We start from the raw sequence: 21,343 nt of genomic DNA on the forward strand, positions 1-21,343 counted from the left end.
ATTAATATATGAACAACTGAATATCAAAATCTGATATTAGTTTGTTTGATATAGTTGCTAAAATATCACAAATAATAACAGACATTGCTCTAGCGAATAACTCACAAATAACTCATTTTGCCATTATAAGAGCAAACCAACAGCAAAAAAAAATGCAGAAAACGAAATATCAAAATAAGTTATTATTGATATGTAAACGCCAATGATAAATGAATAACAAAACTTTGTTATGATTGCAAAATGTGTTCTTCATTTGTTGTTTTGCTCTTTCTTACAATAACATATAAAAACAATTTTTACTATAACAAAACTTGTTGTTGAGATGCTGTTTTAAGTTATTCGTGGATAACATAATAATAACAAAATCGAATCTCACAGCAATTTTTTTTATTATTATGTTATTTATTTGTTATTCACCTCTACCCGGGATAGTGCATCGGTTAAAAATACTTGTACCGTTGTTATAAAAATTCTGGTAAAATTCTAAATCAGTAAAAATAATATTTTTGTGTTCAAGACATTTTAAGCCAAATTTTGGGCTGTGCAACATTTCAGAACGAATGAACCATCAGCCCAAAACGTCAGCCCCATATATTACCTGTCAAAGGTTGAGTCAAGTGCCCTGCGGTGTTTTGCTAGTGCGTTTGAATCCGTACGTCAAACAAGACCGAAAATGTCGAGGAAGCATTTTTCATCTATTTTTCAATTTCAAATTAAACAATGTTCTTTTCGATTTTGAGTCTAAACAAAACCGACACGTTTAGAATGATTACCTTCATCGTTCCCTGAAAGAAAATCGAATATCGATTCTTCATTTTAGGACCCAATTGCAAAACCGGGCTTTTTTAATTTTTGTCCATTAAGTTTATACATTAATAAATAGAATTAACCATACATAGTTGGCTAGAAATGAATGTTGAATAACATGATGCCAATCTTAATTTTTAATTATGCTTCAATAAATCTCATTTTAGTAATTCTATTTATTGTAACAAAAAATAGTAGTTTGTGCAACTAGTTGCAAAAAGATGATTTTTTCAGCACGAGTTGTACGTAAATACTACGAGTGCTGAAAAAATCGAGTTTTTCAACGAGTTGCACACGCTAAACAATTATGTTGCTGCAGAAAACAAATAGATTCCAGGTTATTGCCTCATTGTGCCTCGATAGACCATAAAGCGGTAGATAAACCTGACTTTGGAGAATTTGATGTCATGTCCATCAAATTGTTTCATTTATTACGTGACACATAGAATACACTATTTGAACACTCACCCAAGCCAATTTAGCTAAATGTGGTCATGTAACCATGGTTTTAATGCTGGTGTTCTATTATAGCACCCAAATGAGTGCTTTAATAAATTTTATGCAACCCATTTGAGTTGCATAATGTTCATTAAAGCACCCATGTCATTGGTATGGAAAAGTAGGCCGTTTTATCACTCAAACGCCAACTGAAAACCAGGTATTATGATCTGGAATTGAAAAAACTACTTTTATTGCTGACGACACATTGGAAGTTGAGAAATGTGTATTTGAAGATATAGGGTTAAGGCAGGTATTTTCGTCTTTTCGTCATAGTCTCAAAAACCAAAAAAAGAGAAACCTTTTTGACAAACTCATCCGTATCAAATCGTAAGCTCAGAAGATACGTTCTGCTATAGTGGAGTTCTAGCAAAACGACGTCCCTTTCGATGGTTTTAGCCCCTATGACGATGGACGGAAATACCTGCCGTGTCCCTATTATACACAGAATTATTATATTACACGATTTTATTTCGGTCTTATTTTTGATTGTGTGGCTTCCAAACCAAAATCCATGCAACATGTTCCTAAAACCCGTAAATAATCCAAAGAAGATATTCCTCGAAGTTGCCAATGACCAATGGATTAGAACCTCATAGCGGATGAGAAACCGGAGGGCGAAACGATCTGTAGGTGCATTTCGAGTCGAATCAGACCCCGAGATATTTAGAAGATATGCCATGAGTGATTGTCTTACTCATCAGTTGGAGTGGAAACTTTGCGGCTTTTTTTGATTTTTTTTTCTTTTTTGAAATTTTTTTCCCAAGGGGGGACCCTTGGTAAAAAAAAAACAATGTTTTTCTAATTACTTTGGAAAGCAATGTCCGATCGGGCCAATTTACAATAGGAAACAATTGCAACAAGTTGCAATCCGCGTCTATTGCAACTTGTTGCGAGCAAATAATGCTAAGTACCAAATATGCGGATAATGATAAGTACCAAAAAGTGTGTTTCACATTTTTGTACACACATACATACATACACACACACAGACATCATATCAATTCGTCGAGGTGAGTCGATTGGTATATAACACTATGGGTCTTCGAGCTTTATATAAAAAGTTCGGTTTTGGAGTGATCCTATAGCCTTTACCTATACTTAGTATACGAGAAAGGCAAAAATTAAAATATCTAATTTTGGAAGAATACTTCGACAGTTCCACTGTAGAATCGAAATCATATTTGGGGCCATCCAGAAACCACGTGGTCATATTTTTGAGGATTTTCAAAACACCCCCCCGCCTCCCCCCATGTGGTTTATCGTGGTCATTTGTTATTAACTAGAGAAATATTTCGGTTTATCGTGGTCAATCGGATTAACTAGAGAAATATTTCGCGGGGGTTTACTATAAACTAAAAATAATAAGGTTGAAGCTAGAATAGATTTTTATAAGCTACTTTGAAAAGCAACATCTCCCGTGCTCATTTATCCAATAACGTTGCTTTCCTCCTCTGTATTTCCAGCCCAGTTCATCCATTAATGCTTCACATAACATATTCTATCTGCGAAATCCTTATAAATTTCCAAATTATACGGCATTTAAGCGCTATCGATGAAAATGAACCGTCGTTAAAATTTCCGCCATTTGATTTGTTTTGGCAATCGCTCCTTCAACCTACAGTCGGTCATCTTAGAGTCATCAGCTACCGCCTCTTTCCTAATATGAATTCTAGTTTGGATTGATTTTTGTCACGGTATTTAGTATTACCTTCGTTTTCGCTTTTTTTCATAAAATGATTCAGATAATCACAAGTTTGACAGAACCAATTAAACTTATTAAACCAAAATTTCGGGGTACAGTGGCATCGTACTACAGATGTCAAGTTGTTCCCGGGTTGGTACCCCTATAAATAATTGTTTCGAATAATCCAGCAACAAACCACGTTGTAGTTTTATCTATATTTTAAGCACCCAGCCCCGTAGTGCTTGAATATATACGAGCCTACACAAAAATAACTACTGAGTCATGCAATTGTGTTATAATAACTCATAATAAATAAATAGGTTTATCTTTAACCTTTTACGCCATAATCGAGAATGAACCAATTTTCGGGGTACATTGACAATGTACTGGAGACGTCAAGTTGCTCACGGGTTGGGCAGTGCGGACCCGGAGAAGGTGACGCAGAAAGAATCAGACAGCGAATAAATCCGCTTCTCTCCCTCCTGCGCCACCGAATACATTTGTTTGAAATCCAGTATCGCAACAGCAGGCAAATAATCGTTCTTGAAACGAACGAAACCTTGTTTCAAATCGTCGCATGTTATACTTCCCTCCGTCACCACCCCCGCGATACCACACACTGCTGACGGTAAATACACCTTATATTCGAGATCGAAAAGCTCACTGGTGGCAATCTCGTTGGCCTGTTTGCGATCACTGATCGTGACGCGAAGCTTACTGGATCCAACCAGGTCAATGGTCGTGACAGACGAAAATCGTTTTTCCAGATCTTTGATGATCTGACTGATATTCAAACGTTTGCCTTTGGATCGAAAAAACAAACAACGTAAGGGGAGAAGTTAGTATCATTATTCACAGGGAAGGTGGAGACGGTGTTGCTGGTATCACCTATTCCTTGTTCTTGTAACCCTTCGTTGTAAAACCGTCCACGCCTGGACGACACGAGCACAGGAACAAAACTTATGATGCAGCGTTTCTACTGTGGTTTCCGCAGTGTGTACAGTTTTCGCCTGCCATCCGTTGCATCACGAAGAGCAGTTTTCGGTGTTCAATTTTGCCGTTGACTAGTAGGTACAGTCGCGATTCGGTGGTTGGGCCACGACCTCGGCCCAACTAACGAATTCAGTTTTTAGTTGGGTCCAGTGTTGTAAAATGTCATTTGCATTCGTTTGTATAACTTTCCCAGAACTTTTTCCAGACGGTAGCTATCAATTCATGATGTATGACGAACTTATAGCGCTTAAATGTGCCTACAACTTTGTCTAACAAGGCATTGCTGTAAATATGTAATCTGAAGCGTGGGAGGCAAAATGTCATTCAAATGACATTATGTCAAATGACACGTGACATTTTGGAGAGTTTTCACTCTCCAGCCTCAGATGTTATATTTAGAGCAATGTACCCTTGGACAAAAATGTAGCCCTGCTCAAGAGTTATGAGTACATCTAAAATTATGGAAATAATTTGGCTTCTAAAGAAAGCTATGAACGAATTAGTCAAATGACATGCAGATGACATTTTACAAGCCTGGTTGGGTCAACCAGGGGTCTGATGTTTTGGTTGTGTTTTCGTAGCATATATGCAGTCTCTTTTAAACTGCTTTTCGTTTATGGAACTGTCAGTGTGGATCGCACCTATCTCTTTTCTTCCCGTGATTATCCTTATGGCTGTCAGTGCGGAATTTCCAATGTTGACTACGAAACAAACTGTGGTGGAGGTATACAAGTGTCAGTCCCGTGGGGTCAACTGACAGCCATTTGAACTCGTGTATTTCGACTTGGACATCACAAATGATGTCCAGTGACACCAAATCCCGTTTTTAGTGTTTATTGAATTTTGGTGTATGGTTGCTTTTTAGTTAGGCCATCATTGCCCAACCAGCGGGGCCCAACTAAAAAGTGGGCAGTATTAAAATCCCAACCAGCGAATTTGGTCGCTGAGCCGATGTGAGCTGCTTTGCCGAAATATTTCGCCACGCGCGTGGCCAGTCGAGCGCTGGACTGTTTGTTTCCACTTTAGGCGGCTCCGTTTGTTGGATGAAGTGCCAGTGGATCAGATCGGCGGAGGGGTTTTGTTGGATTTGTTGGGGAACTTGGGATAAACATGAAAGGATGTTTTTAATGTCAGGATAATCTATTATCTATCTATGAAATTGCTGGGCGGGGATTTGCGAGAAGGAGGGATCTATAGAAAGGATGGGAATCGATCTCAGTTAGTGCTCTGTTTGTGGCTAGGCTTTTGCTTTTTAAAGCCGGAATCTGAAGGCTCAGGCCTCCATGGTCCTTATCGCGAGCCAGCTGGAATATTGGTACGCGAGCAGCTATTCCTCTCCACAGAAAAGTGCCCATCGTTGAGGTGATCTTCGCCGTGTGAATACCGAGAGGTGGCAACACAGACGATAGATACCATAGCTTTGACGTGCCGAACGTATTCAGCATGATCACTTTCTGGTGTAAGGTCAGTTTGCGCAGCGATTGGAGCCAAATTTGTTGCGCGAACTTCCCCACCATTGCGTTCCAATTTAAGGTGGTCATCAGACGAATTGAGTTGGCAAAGGAAATTCCCAGAATTTTCACTACATGAGTACTTTGTAGCCACTGGGTGTCAACAATATCTCCTCTCCAAATCCTACATTCACCGCAATGGTTTTGCGTTAATTTAATTGCGCGCCGGCGGCAAGACCAAAACGACGAAAAACTTCTCTCATCGCCTCGATCTGCCACGGTGACGTCACTATTACGCTGATGTCATCGGCGTAGGCAATAAGCAAATCCTCCCTACACACTTGCTCAAGCCGGCATACGAGAGGGTGGATATACAAAACGAAGAGATGCATGGACAGTGGGTCCCCTTGCCGCACCGAACGAGTAATCTCGAATGACCGAGAGAGGCGTTCATTGACGAGCAGCCGGGAGGTGGACCGACTGCCAATCTGCACGAGAAGAGCGATGAGTTCCTCGTTGAACCCGAGCGACCGCATGGTGTCGATAGTGTCGAAAAGAAATGAATGGCGCACCCGATCGAAGGCGTTCTCGAGATCAAAGCTAATGAGCTTACCGGCGCGTCGATGGTGACGGAGACTGGCGATCCGATCTTTCAAAGCGAGAGTGGCTTGAAAAATGTTGTGCTCTGAGTTCGAACATTTCTGTCCGTCGCTCAAAACACGGTGGGCTTGCATGACGCGCTCTAGCCGGTTTTTCAAAATTCGGGAGAGAAGTTTATAGTCGCTGTTGAGAAGCGATATGGGCCGGTACGCTCGGGCCGTGTTGTCTCCATCTTTCTTCTTCACCAGCACGATGATGGGGAAGATTGCCGACGAGTGCTTCATTGAGAAGCAGGTTCAACTCACGATGGATTACGTTGAACATGCGAAGGTAGAACTCTCGCGGGATCCCATCGGCACCGGGCGATCATTTTACTGCACTTGTTTTGATAGCAGATAATATTTCTGTCGTCGTGATCTCTTCTATGCATCTCTCGTTCAGTGGGTCGTCCGGTGGAATAACCCGTTCGCAAACAAACCCGTCCTCGTTGTTATTTGCTTTTTCTTCCGTGTAGAGGCTGGAGAAAAAGCAAGCATATTTGCTTCGATTGCTTGTGGTTCATTTAACATTTGGTTTTCAGCCGTTTGCAGCTGCGTGATGTTTGTTTTTTTTTTTGCGTCGTCTTTCCCCCAGCTGGAAGATCGACATAGGCTCTCCCGCCAGATGCGTTTCGTTTATACGCATGAACGCTTGGGAAAAGTTTCTTTGTAGCGCCAGCATTTCACCTTTTAGACGGTTTATGGTGGTCAACATTTCGGGATGCTGAAAGTACCCGTCGTACGCTAGCTGTAGTTGTGCATAGAGACGCTGATGCACATCGTGGAAATCCACGAAGACGGCTCGAGATTTCCACTTAATAAACGTTTTGATTTTGGGCTTAGCGTACGACAGCCACCATTCCATCCACGACCCGTAGTTTCTGCGCTGCCGAGTCCAATATTGCCACTTATAATGGAATTCGGCAACGTTTTCTTCCGTCAGAAAATGCGACCGCAGGGCCCAAAATCCGCGTCCGGGTTCATTTCCCAGTGGGGGGAGACATAGTCTTACCGTTAGCGCTTTGTGGTCTGTGAAGCAACAGACGTGGGTGTAGGCAGACTGCAGATTATTTCGTAGACCAGTACTTACGTACATGCGGTCCAGTCGGGATTGTGCGTTGCGACTGACGTACGTGAACCCGGGATCTCGCGGACACAGCTTTTCCCACGCGTCATGCTGCAGTAGTTGTTGGATGGCTGTTTTGAGGCACGGGCTTGTGTTCGGGCTGGACGAGTCGCTTGCATGCAGTATGCATTTGAAATCGCCAGCGAGGATGACGTTTGCGGTGTGGTGACGGAGGTAGTACGCCAGCGTGCCGTTGAAAAAATCTTCTCTGGCCGCTCGCTGCGCAGTGCCGGAGGGAGCGTAGATGTTGCAGATGGTCGTGTCGTGCACTCGCAGTGCGATCAATCGGCTATCCAGACTCTTCTCCACGTGAGTGACTTGGATGTGCTCCTTCACCGCAACAGCTGTGCCTCTCCTCGTGTGGTCTACATTCGCGAAAACGACAAAGCCAGGCAAGGAAAGCTGTTCGTTCTCGACTTCCTGCAGACACACGATATCGAGACTTTGGCTGCTGATGAAGGTTCGGAGTAGAGATGGGCAAAACAGCTCATTGCAGTAAGCGGATCTGATCCGTTCAGCTCATTGAAAAGAGTCAGCTCCTTGGATCAGCTCTTCAGTTCTTTAATGCTACATATAATAAAACATAATTGTTAATATTATTATTTTAATTATTGTTCAAAAATTTGAAAAATTTATGTCATTCATTAATTTATTCATTCATTCATCATTCATCTATTTAAATTTCTTTGAAATTTTCAAAATGTTTAGCTATAGTGAGGTAATAATTTGTTTTGAAAAACCGACAATTTTAAACTAATCACATGTATTACGCTTTTCTCTGACCGTCTAGTTTTGAAGTCTAGGAGAACCATAACATTTATTTCTATACAAAAACTAACTCAACATTATTTTCTATTCATAATTCTAAGTTGCATTTTATTGATAACGTTTCTCAAATCGTTAATTTAAATAATTCAGTCCCTAGTCTCTGATATGTATATGAACCATATCACGTGTCATAAGTTTTCTCTTCATACTGGGTGCAGTAAATCCAATGCCTTGTTTGCGCGCTTCTAACCCTTCTAACCATATGCGTAGTTGACATTTTCATACAAGCGAGCACATTCATCTATATTGGTTCCCGAAATGCGAGAGAAATAAAAACAAGAGAGTAAAAAAATACAGAGCACGGTGCTACAAACAAACCGAGTGCACATGTAGCACTATGCGGGCGGGAAAACCCGTCGCAAGCAAAAGATCCGCTCCGTGCAAGACACAGCACCCAGCTCGGTTCGTTTGAACCACACGGTTCGCTCGCTAGAATCGGTCGCGACTGATCCGGATCGAGATCCGTGTCGCACGGATCTGAGCTAGTGGCGCAGCTCTCGCTTCCATGTCACAGCAATTTCGAGCTGGACGACGACATGAGCGGAACTGAGAGTTGTTCGGATCTTCGGATCTTTTGCTTAGTACGGTTCGTTCGCTACCGCACTACTAGGTATCTTTTGTGTGTCCGTTCGTAGCGCCGAGTATGTGGGTATGGGTTAAGAAATAGGCGGCAAGCTAGATTATTTTTGCTTGTGTGTTTCTTATTCCTCTCTGCAGCAGAAATGATTTCTGTTGCTTGGCTAGATGGTTCTGTCGCTTGGCTTGATGGTGCTTGAGGTGCAAATAATAAACGATCAGCACGTGCGCGGTACTGGACTGGAATGCTCATACAAGCTCGCTTGTGTTGTGTACCGCGAGCGTGGCATTTTCGTTTGTGCTGTACAAAATACAACAGCGCGCGTACTCGAGTGCGTACGCTCGAGGGAGTTTCTCTAGGCGCGTGTTTGACAATGATTTCATCAATTTAAAGTGAGCTGCTGAGCTGGGCTTCTTTAAAAAAGATCCATGGCTCATCAGCTCAATGTAAGGAAGCGAATCTTTGGAACAGCTCCTGAGCGGAGCGCCCACCTCTAGTTCGGAGTGCGTTCAGTTTTGTTTGGTTCGTGATGGTTCCGATGTTTATCGACGCGAAGTTGTAGGACGTGAGAGCCATTTATGATTTTATTTCTCGTCCCGCTCGTCGTCGCCGTCGTCACATCGTTGTTTCTTGCCGGGAGGACGACCTCGGCTCCTACTCGCTACTTCTTGTCGATGTTGACGAATTATCCGTTTCGATGCCGGCTATTTGGCTTTGTGACCGAATCACGTTTACAGGCTTCCTGAAAATATCCTCTAATACCACCTCGGCGCATTGTGGTTGTGTGGTTGTTCGCATTGACGACGATGAAGAGCTGCGTGCCTGTTGTGTTTGCAACAGTGAGTGGGGGGGGTACCGTTCGTGCGGTGCCTGCAGCTGGCTGACTTGCTGGTAGATTTTTTGAGCCAGATGGTTCGGTCTGACTCGCCGGCTTCGGTAGCTCGGGAAAGGCTTCCAGCGATGCTGATGGAGGAGCGACAGAGCGCTGACCGACCGGTTTAGCGATCGGGGTTTTCGCACCGTCTGCCTTTTTCGGTGGTTGTCGTGGTCCAGCTTGCTTCGTCACGTTGGCGTAGCTTTTTTGGACCAGTAGTTTCTTGTTTTGCACACAAGAAATGCCAGTGTGGGCCTGCTCTTTGCAGTGTTTGCAAGAGGAAATCTGCCCCTTGTAGACGATGTACGCCTGCTGGCCATCGATCGTGACCCACGAATCGATGTTTCGTTGTATAAGCATACGGGCCGACCATATGCCGAGCGGGATTCCACCGAACTCGAAACCATCACCCCAAGTCAATTCGCGGAACGAGATCACTTCTCCGAACGTACTGAGGAACTCAACTATCTTCTCTTCGGAAATGTTTTCCGGCAAATCGTGCACTTTCACTTCCACACTTCCATCTTCGATGGTTATACGCAGCTTGTGCTTCTTCCCCGCAATGTCCACTTCATGTTTTTCATCGTGATCGTCCACGATTTTCTGTGCAAACGTCAGTTCTTTGACCTTGACGAGCGCACATTGTTCACCGCGATGTCACTGGAGTCTCTCTACGTCTTCTTTCTTCAGTCCTAGCACTGTGCGGCAAAAGCCAGCTTCTCGAATGATGGCTTCACTGGGACTGCGCGAGTAATCGATTTGAAAAGTGTTTTCTTGCCTCATCGCGAAACACTGAAAGCGCGTGACGCGGCACGAACGGATGAAAAGTAAACCACCGGATTTAATCGCTTAACTTTCGGAGATCGCAATCGTAAAAACATCGGCTCGTCTCAGAAGTTGAGCGGTATCAGGCATTCACACAATTACAGGGAGGAAAAAACGAACCAAAAATAACTTTTTGGTTCGTTTAAAAAGGGAGGGGAAATGAGAGAAACAAAAACTTTATTTATTTATCATCAGACTAAGGCCGGAGTGGCCTGTGCTGCACATAAAAGACTTCTCCATTCAGCTCGGTTCATGGCTGCACTTCGCCAACCACGCAGTCTGCGGAGGGTCCGCAAGTCGTCCTCCACCTGATCGATCCACCTTGCCCGCTGTGCACCTCGCCTTCTTGTTCCCGTCGGATCGTTGTCGAGAACCATTTTCACCGGATTACTGTCCGACATTCTGGCTACGTGCCCGGCCCACCGCAGTCTTCCGATTTTCGCGGTGTGAACGATGGATGGTTCTCCCAACAGCTGATGCAACTCGTGGTTCATTCGCCTCCTCCACGTACCGTCCGCCATCTGCAACCCACCATAGATGGTACGCAACACTTTCCTTTCGAAAACTCCCAGTGCGCGTTGGTCCTCCACGAGCATCGTCCAGGTCTCGTGTCCGTAGAGAACTACCGGTCTTATAAGCGTTTTGTAGATAGTCAGTTTGGTACGGCGGCGAACTCTATTCGATCGGAGCGTCTTGCGGAGTCCAAAGTACGTACGATTTCCAGCCACTATGCGTCTCCGAATTTCTCTGCTGGTATCGTTATCGGCGGTCACCAGTGAGCCCAAGTACACGAATTCTTCAACCACCTCGATTTCGTCACCACCGATAGAAACTCGTGGTGGGTGGCTCACATTGACCTCTCTTGAGCCTCTTCCTATCATGTACTTCGTCTTCGACGTGTTGATGACTAGTCCAATCCGTTTAGCTTCGCTTTTCAGTCTGATGTAGGCTTCCTCCATCCTCTCAAAGTTACGTACCATGATATCAATGTCGTCGGCGAAACCAAATAACTGGACGGACTTCGTGAAAATCGTACCACTCGTGTCAATCCCTGCCCTTCGTATTACTCCCTCCAAAGCGATGTTGAATAGCAGACACGAAAGACCATCACCTTGCCGTAACCCTCTACTGGATTCGAAGGGACTCGAGAATGCCCCTGAAACTCGAACTACGCACATCACCCGATCCATCGTCGCCTTGATCAACCGTGTAACATTTTGCCACTTGTCGAAACAAAACTATTTCTAAACAGTACAAAAAAAGTTGAATTATTTTAAGCAACGAAAAAAAATATATTTATTTTAGGAATTATTTACATAAAAGCACCATTATAATAAATATCTGTTATAAAAAAAGCTCAATTATTTCGGATAAAAGCTTTATATTTATATCGAACTAATGAATACTTTGCGGATTAAACGTAGATGGCCTTTTAATACTGCAATGAAATAAACTGTGGTTTACTCGTCTAAAATATCATTTAGTTGTATTAGTTTAATATTCATAATGGACATATATTTTAAGGTTCCTTAGATTTTCTAAAAGTTCCACTCAGCGATTTCTAAATTATATCGGCTAGAGTGCGGACTGTTAGTTTCAGTGATAGTATTTTTCCATTTCCTAATTAAAGTTTCCGACTAGAGTATCACAAGAAGCGAAAACTCTGCGCTCTTGTGCAATTCTAAATCTGTACAAAAGCGTCCAACGGGCGCTTTTTTTATCCGAGCGACAAGCTCGTTGGCATTTTCCCGCCATCTTTTTTGGAATTCGTCCACGTGAAGACGATTACGGTGACGACCGCGCTCATCCTGGCCCGCCAGTTCCTTGGCAGTCAAACGGACGGAGTGGACCCTTTCCAGCCTTCCTGCGTTCGGCGACGAATGATCTGGTAGCGTACTGGACCAGCCGATACCCTCCCCCGCATCTATATTTCGGCCATCAAGGATTGGAGCTATTTCCGCACGATCGGTGGCAGCGTGCAACGCCCACCGAGGATCTTTTTTGCCTCGCCGCCACTGTTGGCAAAAACATCGTGCGATGTTGGTGCACCCCTCGTCCGATGAACTCCCGGACCGCCAGCACCGTTCTAAATCCTGCGCAGGTATGTGAGTCATGGCCATTTTTACACGATACAACACACACACTCCACACATGCATATTTGAAAAAAACGAAAACGAATGAATACATAAAATGAATTCAACATAATTATGTTCTCTTTATTTCTTACGCGCTGAGCCCTGTGGTAATTTTGTCCGCCCGTATTGCGTTTCACTTTACGTTGATCTTGAGCACGTTTCTATTCTCCGCTTTGTTACATACCCCCAGTGTATTGCATTGCTGATCTTATTTCTAGCCATTACGTTTAATTTAATCAAATTAACAACCGTTCGATAACCCTGAGAAGATTGTGCTCATGCTTAAAACAGCTTAGTCGGGCAATCCTTAACACGACCAGTGGTCTCTCGGTCGTGGCTCTCTCAGTGGCTTAAGCCACTGCTTTTGTCGCACTTCTTCAGAGTGTTTTCTTGAACGGTTACAACCGTATCAGTTTATTCGGAAATCCGTTTTCGTGCATTAGCTGCCATAGCTGGTCCCGATCGATTGTATCATATGCGGCTTTGAAGTCGATAAATAGATGATGTGTGGGCACGTTGTATTCGCGGCATTTCTGCAATACCTGACGTATGGCGAACACCTGGTCTGTGGTAGAGCGTTCACCCATAAATCCCGCCTGCTACTGCCCCACGAACTCTCTTGCAATTGGTGTTAGTCGACGGCATAAAATTTGGGAGAGTACCTTGTAGGCGGCGTTCAGCAATGTGATTGCGCGGTAGTTGCTACAATCCAGCTTATCGCCCTTTTGGAAGTTGGGACACGACACCTTCCATCCACTCCTGCGGCAGAACCTCATCCTCCCAAACCTTGGTAATCACCCAGTGCATCGCTCTAGTCAGTGCTTCACCACCGTGTGTAAACAGCTCTCCTGGTAGTTGGTCAACTCCAGGGGCTGACAAACAAGCCGGCCGATCTCCTCCTGGATTTCCTGGAGATTCGGAGCCGGAAATCGCATGTCCTGCGCGCGTGCTCCTAGGTTCATTACCATACCGCCACCGTTGTCTGCCATATCGCCATTCAGGTGCTTTGGATCACCTCACGCTCGTTCGTAAGAAGGTTCCCGTTTATGTCCTTACACATATCGGGCTGTGGCACGTGGCCCTTACGTGAACGGTTCAACTTCTCATAGAACTTTCGTGCGTTATTTGCGCGGTACAGTTCCTCCGTTTCTTCACGGTCTCGATCTTCCTGCTGGCGCTTTTCCTCCGGAAAATCGAGTATTATCTGTTCCGCGCCCGTTTGTATCGTGCCTCGTTCGCCCTCGTGCGGTGTTGCAGCAATCTCTCCCATGCTGCATTCTTCTCCTCAACTAACTGCTCACATTCGCCGTCATACCATTCCGCGGGAGGCTGCAAAGTTTATGCATCGTTGGCCGTTGTCGTTCGATACGGTATGCAGACTATCCGGTCCGATGACCGGTCTATACATTTCCTCCCTTCCTACCTGAGCGTTCATGTCACCGATGACGATTTTGACGTCCCGCAGTGGGCATCCATCGTATGTCTGCTCCAGCTGCGCATAGAACGCTTCTTTCTCGTCGTCGGATCTCCCTTCCTTTGGGCAGTGCACGTTGATGATGCTATAGTTGAAGAAACGGCCTTTTATGCTCAGCTTGCACATCCTTGCGTTGATTGGCTGCCACCCAATCACGCGTTGGCGCATCTTTCCCAGCACTATGAAGCCGGTTCCCAGCTCGTTGGTGGTGCCACAGCTTTGGTAGAAGGTAGCCGCTCGATGCCCGCTTTTCCACACTTTCTGTCCTGTCCAGCAGATTTCCTGCAGCGCTACGACATCGAAGTTGCGGGGATGTAATTCATCGTAGATTATCCTATCGCAACCTGCGAAGCCTAGCGACTTGCAGTTCCATGTTCCAAGCTTCCAATCGTGATCCTTCATTCGTCGCCTAGGTCGTTGCCGATTGTATCGAGTCGTATTATCTTCTATGTCGTTCGTAATAGTTGTTTTTAAAGGCGGCTTATTGGGCCTGCGCAAACCTCCTGTCTCGTCGGAGGGCCGTCGTGTCAGGGCTGTTTTCACGTCCCACCTAACACCAGGACTTGGGCTTGTGCGCTTTGAGCGGCACACGGTCGCTTTGGCGGAGCCTACTTGCGGATACATGCAGCTTTTTATAGAGGTTTAACAGGGCCCACTGTCAAACCCCACCACATCCTAGGCAGGCGCCACAACTCGCAGATGGCCTGGGGAGGGTCGTCAAGCTCTTGGACATAGTCCATGCTGCCCTTGAAACAAAAACTTACTAGAGACAAATTAGAGTATCTTATCAACTTATGGTAGAGAAAAGGGGAATAAAGATGAGAAGTTTCAACTACTTAACTTAACTTTTTATGACTGCGTCGAGAGCTGCCTACGATTGCTGGTGGCGATGTGTCGATCGACGTCTGCTGCTGTCTGTTAGCTCTGGATAACCCAAGCGCACCACGAAGACAATCGGCGATGATGTTCAGCTCGATGGATGCTCACGACTGTTTCTGTGTAAGCGTGATTTAAACAAACACGTAAAAACTTTTTCCACGGATACTCAATTGCGTCGCAAAGACTATAAGTCGCCTAGACTATAAGCTAAGGATCCTTCAACGACACTTTCATACGGTATCGCACGGTAGCTCGACACGGAATGAGTATCTAGGCTTGCCGGGGGAAGTTACCTAAGTTTTCCTCAGCCGAGGGTTCATATTTTTCGGATCACGGACTTAGAACTTACAGACCTCTGAAAGGACAAAAAATAGGACCACCACTTTGGGCTAATTTTTCAGAGTCAAAACGTGAGAATTGCGCCATGACCACCGGCCAAATAATAATTATTTACCAATATTTTTTGACATAGTGAATAAGTTTATTGTCTTGTGTCTTAGTTTTAGAGATCCTGGTGGTCCTATTTTTTGCTCTTTCAGAGGCCTGTAAGTTTGAAGTCCGTGGTCTGAAAAAATATTATTGTAAAATAGTATTCTTGGCTGAGGCAAATTCCCCAAGGCAGCTAAAATTTCAGCTCAATTGGCCAACTACAAGCCGAGCTGTAGGCCAACTACAAGCCGGGCTGTAGCCCTCCAAAGTTGTTCATTTTGTATAAAAAAAACGGCCTCTGGTCTTATAGTTTTGTCCGACACTGTACATCAGTTACGGCTTTCAACCAGAAACGTGAATCCACCCAAAGTTGGACTGGTGAATGCATCGAAGACTAAAGCTTACATTACATGCTAGTGGGCGAAACCGCGACTGGAAAGCAGTGCTACGATAGACGGGGATACCTTCGAGGTGGTTTATGAATTCGTCGTCACCCGCACCAAAAATGTCATGTACAAAACGCTCGTAAGACCGATAGTTCTCTACGGCCCCTAAACTTAGACCATGCTCGAGGAGGACCTTCAAGCACTCGTAGTATTTGAAAGACCGGTGCATAGGATCATCTATGGCGGTGTGTGCCGGCGAAGGATGAATCACGAGCTCGCCCAACTCCACGACGAACCCATTATTCAGAAGGTAGCTAAAGCTGGAAGAGTATGATGGACAGGGCCTGTTGAAAAAATGCCGGACAGCAGGCCTGTAAAGATCTTATGTGGCAAGCATAATACATTGTGTCCAGGGCATCGAGAATAAATATTCCAGTATATTTATGAGGTGCTTCTAAGCATCGAGTTTATTTTGTTCCATGCAATTTTTTTTTATTATTAGTTTGATTTATTTGTCCATAAGTTTAGCTCAGATAACTATGTTATTCTTAAAACAAGAGAAATATTCAAATATTCCCAACTTTTCCTGCAGATAAGTACATGCTCCAACCGAAAGCCACTTCCTTCCGGATGTACTATGATCGTGGTGATTTGCCCATCAAAATGGAATACTTAACCGGTGGAGATAAAATCGCCTGGACCGTGGACATCGACAAGCTAGACTACGGCCTCTATCTGCCGTTGTTCTTCGATGGACTTTCAGAAACACGTCACCCGTACAAAACATACGCACGGCAGGGCGTACAGGACCTGCTCTCTCACGGGGGAGACAAAATTTACCCCGTCATACCCCAACTAATTATACCGATTAAGAGTAAGTCACGCCAACCCATTACAAATGCACACGAACGAGAGTTTTGTCTTCATTGCAGATGCTCTGAACACACGGAACATGGAGGTCATGTGTGTTACGTTACGGATTATTCAGCAGCTGGTAATGGCGTCGGATCTTATTGGGCCGGCCTTGGTTCCGTTCTATAGGCAACTGCTACCCATGTTTAACGCCTACAAAGTGAAGAACAGTGAGTTTAAATGATATAAGCTATGTCTATATTTGTGCTTCAGTTGTCGTTTTCGAGAGAACGTCATTTTAGAAGCCTTATAGCGTGCAAGTGTGGTAGCACACCCGTCGTCCATTTATCACCGAGCGGGTGCTCGTGCTTCGAGTTGACTGCTGTTGAAGCGGCCACTATTTTATTTGAAAAGTTTGCTTTGTGGTGATGACCCTGATGGTAATCGTTCTAAATAACTTTCACAGAGCTAGTGCTCTTCATCAAATTTAGCTTGCATACCCGTTATATGCCACTCTTGTCCGTTTATCCGAAGAAAGCGTGTTACTAATAGCTTTCGAGATGGATGGATCATTACAGTAGAAGATAATGGGTTGTAACGAATTTGCGTTCTATAGTTTGCTGACTATTAGTGAGAATTGGACTCCACCCTTGTATTTGTTTTTGACACGCTTTGTATGATTGATGAGAACGAGATGGAAATTACACTGAATATTCATTGTTAAATGAATATATTCGTTATAGATTATAAGGATCACCCAAACTTTTTATGAATATAAGCATCCAATGTTAAAAATATTGGCTTCTAATTTTATTGGTTTTTAGCAATGTCTTTTGACTTGTTTCGGATGTTTAAGATCAAGATTCACAATTTCTGCTCTGAATTTATTCATGGCTTTCTACATTGTTTATAATCTCTAAGGGGGGGTACGCTTATTATATAAGCACTTATAAGGAGAGGGAGGGTCTATCGTTTTCTTACCCCAGTAGCATTTTGGTTTTATAATGGCTTTCAGGCACTCTTGTAGAGTAAATAATGGAGTTTTTGAGTCAAGAGTGTTATAAAACTAAAAATGTTACTTGGGTATGCTCCATATAAACATTATTTTGTTTGGAAAAAATCTTACAAGGGGGGAGGGTGGCTGAAAAACCCAGAAAAAAATCTTACGTAATTAGTGTACGACCCCTAACCAGATCTCCAATAAGTCCTGCCCCAATAAGTTCTGCCCGCTACGATTTATATTTATATTCTAACGCTGTTGAATAATTCCAGACTAGCTTCAACACTGTCTTATCAAGTATACAAATAGTCATTACTTTTATCTTTTTCCCGATTTCATCACGATCATTTAGGGGAACGGTTCGGTACTTCATCGCATAGCTCCCATTTCAATCCCATCAAAAACAAAGCAATGAAAAGGAATTTGATTTGTGTTTTATTTTTGTGATTTTTTTTCAGCAGTGAGCAAGTATATTAGCAAAAAGAAGCAACGAGATTGGTGCTGTATTTCTTTGTTTTGCGATGAGATAAATATATGTTGTTGAGATGGAAAACGAAACAAAATACAAAAATAGAGAAATACAAAAAATACAATAAATGTAAATCTCAATAGCTGATTTAACACCCCTAAAAATGTATGGAAAAATGACCCTCGATAGAACATTTTAAAAATGCAGGAAAACCTATACTTTTCTGTAGTGGATGTTTTAGATATACTGCTTACTTGAAAATAAGCCTCTTCGGACAAAGACACCATGTAGCATGGCGCGCATGTGCTAATTGAGCCAGGCTGGGCACTTATCGGTTGAGGACATTGCAAAAAGCCTTGGTTGGTCCGATAGATACTTTGGGTTGAATTTGAGAGCGTTTTGGATTACTTTGAGTATCAATTCAACAAAATTGGATTTGCAAGGTGCGCCTATGTCTATTGGATCGGATTGGGTATTTTCCGATGATGAAGACATTGCATAAGTTGATCTGGTAGATACCGTTGGATGAAATCGAGAACGTTTTGGAGAACCTTTAGCATGTGGTATTCCTGAACATGGATCACTGCCTCAACGTTGAATGTTCAAAATTATGGAGTTTGATGCGTTGCAAGCCAGGTTTCAGAAATTATCACTAAGTACCCAATCAACACAAAATCGTAAAAAACATACAGTGGCTCCAGGAAGTATTCGTCTAGCTGCATATTCTTTAGTAAAATGTAAAACTTAGGCGTGATGGAAGTGAAATCAAAAAACTTTCTTCTAAATTTGGTAGAAGACTTATCAACACATGATTATTATTCAAAAACAAACAGAAATTTCAATTATTTTTTCTGGTATGTAGAGAATAAAATAATCGAGTGAAACACGAAAATAATAGTTTTGTTCGCATGTAGTTACACTAGCACACTCTAGTTATGTTTAGCAACATTTTTGTCAATATTCAATGACAGATCAAATAATGTTTTTATTTTGTTTGAACTTGGCGCGGAAAATAGAAGCACCATGGGTGGGAAAAGTAAAAAGATGAGTCAAAATGAAAAAAAAAACATATTCAACGACTGCATAATTAGTGCAACACGGATACAAATTTCATCCATTTGCTTCAAAAATATACATGTTTACTTTACTTAATGGTAAAATGTTTGAATCAAACATATTTATTTTTAAAACCAAATTAAATCCCTGTTTGTTTTATACGTACACTAGTGGGCAGCCCATCGCTCGCTCTTGCAAAAGTAAACAAACACTCGAGTTCGTTCGGATCCGATCGGAGGGCAAGAGACGAGCAGGAGCAAGCGTGGAATAATATGTTTTCTTGCTTCCAAATTGATGATAAGGATGTTTTTCAGGTACAGAAAGGTAAGTATATGAACGATTGGAATTGTGAAATCTGGTAGTCAAATGCTACCAGAATATGGAAATTGGTAGAGTTGATAAGAAAATATTATGAATGGCCGAACCAAAACAATAATATCCATGTTTGCTTCAAACATTTAGCTGGTTGAAACAACTTGAAACGCACATTTGATTCAAAAGAAAGTTTTCGTTCGCTTCAAATGCAACAATATGTTTGATCCAAACATATTTATTTTTGATGCCAGAACAAACTGAATTATTGTTTGGATTTACCTAGAATATGTTTGTTTTTAACGTAGTTTTTCTGCGTGAACTTGACTTATGACTTTGCAAGAGATGTGGGTAGACCAAGGGTAGCAGGAATTCAACCATTTAATTGGTGATTGATCGCATCAGCGCAACAAAAATCTATCAAAACAAATAACAGAGTGGTCGTCAACGATGGTAAACTGATAACGATGAGCGATTTATTGTGCGGAAAATAAAAAAAAAATTAAAAACGAGTTCACCCATATAGGCAAGTGAGTTGGAGAGAAGAAGTGCTCAGATATGAACCAATACGAACAGAAATAGGGGAATGACGGCTTTGGCAGGTTTTGTTCTATTATTTGCAGGGGGGTTTTCCATGGCCGACTAGGGTCAAATTTGGCCTAAACATTCCTTGTATATCAACGAATATTGTGGGCAAATTTCATAAAATTTGGTGGGCAAAAACCCCCTGCCAATAATAGAACAAAACCTGCCAAAGCCGTCATTCTACCTGTGAAAAGTATGAGTATAATGGGCGAGTATCACGGAAGAAAATTCAAGTGAGCCACCAAATTATCAAAAACAGCTCGATTTCAGCTAAAAATATCGCTGGAAGAAGGATGACTTTCGGAATCAAGTCATGTTATCTGACGAAAGCAAGTACAACATATTTGGATCAAATGGCCGATGTATGATATGGCGGAAAAGGAATATTGAGATACAGCCTCAGAATCTCTTTTGAGCAGTAAAGCATGGTAGGGGCTCCGTCATGGTCTCTGAGGTGCTTGAGCTCAACCGGTGTTGGTAAATTTCACATTATTGAAGGAATTATGTATCACAAAATGTTCATCCGCATTTTGAAAGAAAATTTGAACACCAGTGCTGAGAAATTAGGCTTACAGGGAACATACATCTTATGGGGTGATAATTACCTCGAGCACACAGCCCAAATTACTAAGCTGTAGCTACTCTATAAAACCCCAATTAACTCAAAACGCCTCCTCAGATCCCAGATATAAATCCAATTTAACTCCATTGGAAGGTTCTGGACGACAAACTTTTCGTGAAATTCGTGAAAGTCATATTTCGAACAACAACGAATTGAAATTAGTGTTGAAAGAAAAATGGAAGAATATTCCGTCCCCCATTACGGCTAATTTGGTCAGTTCCATGCCACAAGAACTACAGCCCGTCATAGATACACAGGGGAATCCAACGAAATATTGAATTCCATTCTACAACTCCTGTTTTCGTTTCAAAAGCGCGCTAAACCTGACTAGACGAATACTTTTTGAGCCCGTATTTAATGAATTGTTATGTTTTGTTACCTTTGTTTTTGTTATTGTTTTATTTTTCTGTTTGATTTTTAACAATAAAGATGAATTGATTAATTTACTACACAATGTAATCGATAGTTTTATTTTTTTGAGCTTACTAGATTCTATCTTTGACATTTTCTAGAAAACACACAGCTAGACGAATACTTTTTGGACTCACTGTAAAATGTCAAAGTGGAGGCGATATACGTAGGCTGACCAGATCATTTCGAGGAAACAACGGGACAAACGCTCTTGCAAAACGGGACATGCCAAACAACCTTGGGACAATGTGTAGTTTAAATTCCAAAGTAGCTTTTCGAAAAAAAAAATGGTGGGGAGACAAATGCAAAAAACGCAGTAGGGTGGGATTATTTTTTTTTTCTCTTTTTTTTTATGTCTTTATTAGCGAGACTTTCAGCCCAAGGCTGGCTTGCAACCAAGCAACCAAAAGTTCAGATTTTACTTAAAT

The 21,343-nt window shown here is 42.7% G+C and overlaps 1 protein-coding gene across 1 annotated transcript in view; it reads left to right on the forward strand.

Annotated features, from left to right (window-relative positions):
* Window positions 1-21,343, forward strand: part of LOC134227080 (parkin coregulated gene protein homolog) — a 40,145-nt gene that overhangs the window by 8,760 nt on the left and 10,042 nt on the right. The window contains exons 2-3 of the mRNA XM_062708326.1: window positions 16,201-16,482; window positions 16,541-16,690. Coding sequence (XP_062564310.1) covers window positions 16,201-16,482; window positions 16,541-16,690 — 432 coding nt within the window. The remainder of the gene's footprint in view (window positions 1-16,200; window positions 16,483-16,540; window positions 16,691-21,343) is intronic.

Source organism: Armigeres subalbatus, chromosome 3, assembly GCF_024139115.2.
Source record: "Armigeres subalbatus isolate Guangzhou_Male chromosome 3, GZ_Asu_2, whole genome shotgun sequence".
Classification (NCBI taxonomy): Eukaryota; Metazoa; Arthropoda; class Insecta; order Diptera; family Culicidae; genus Armigeres; species Armigeres subalbatus.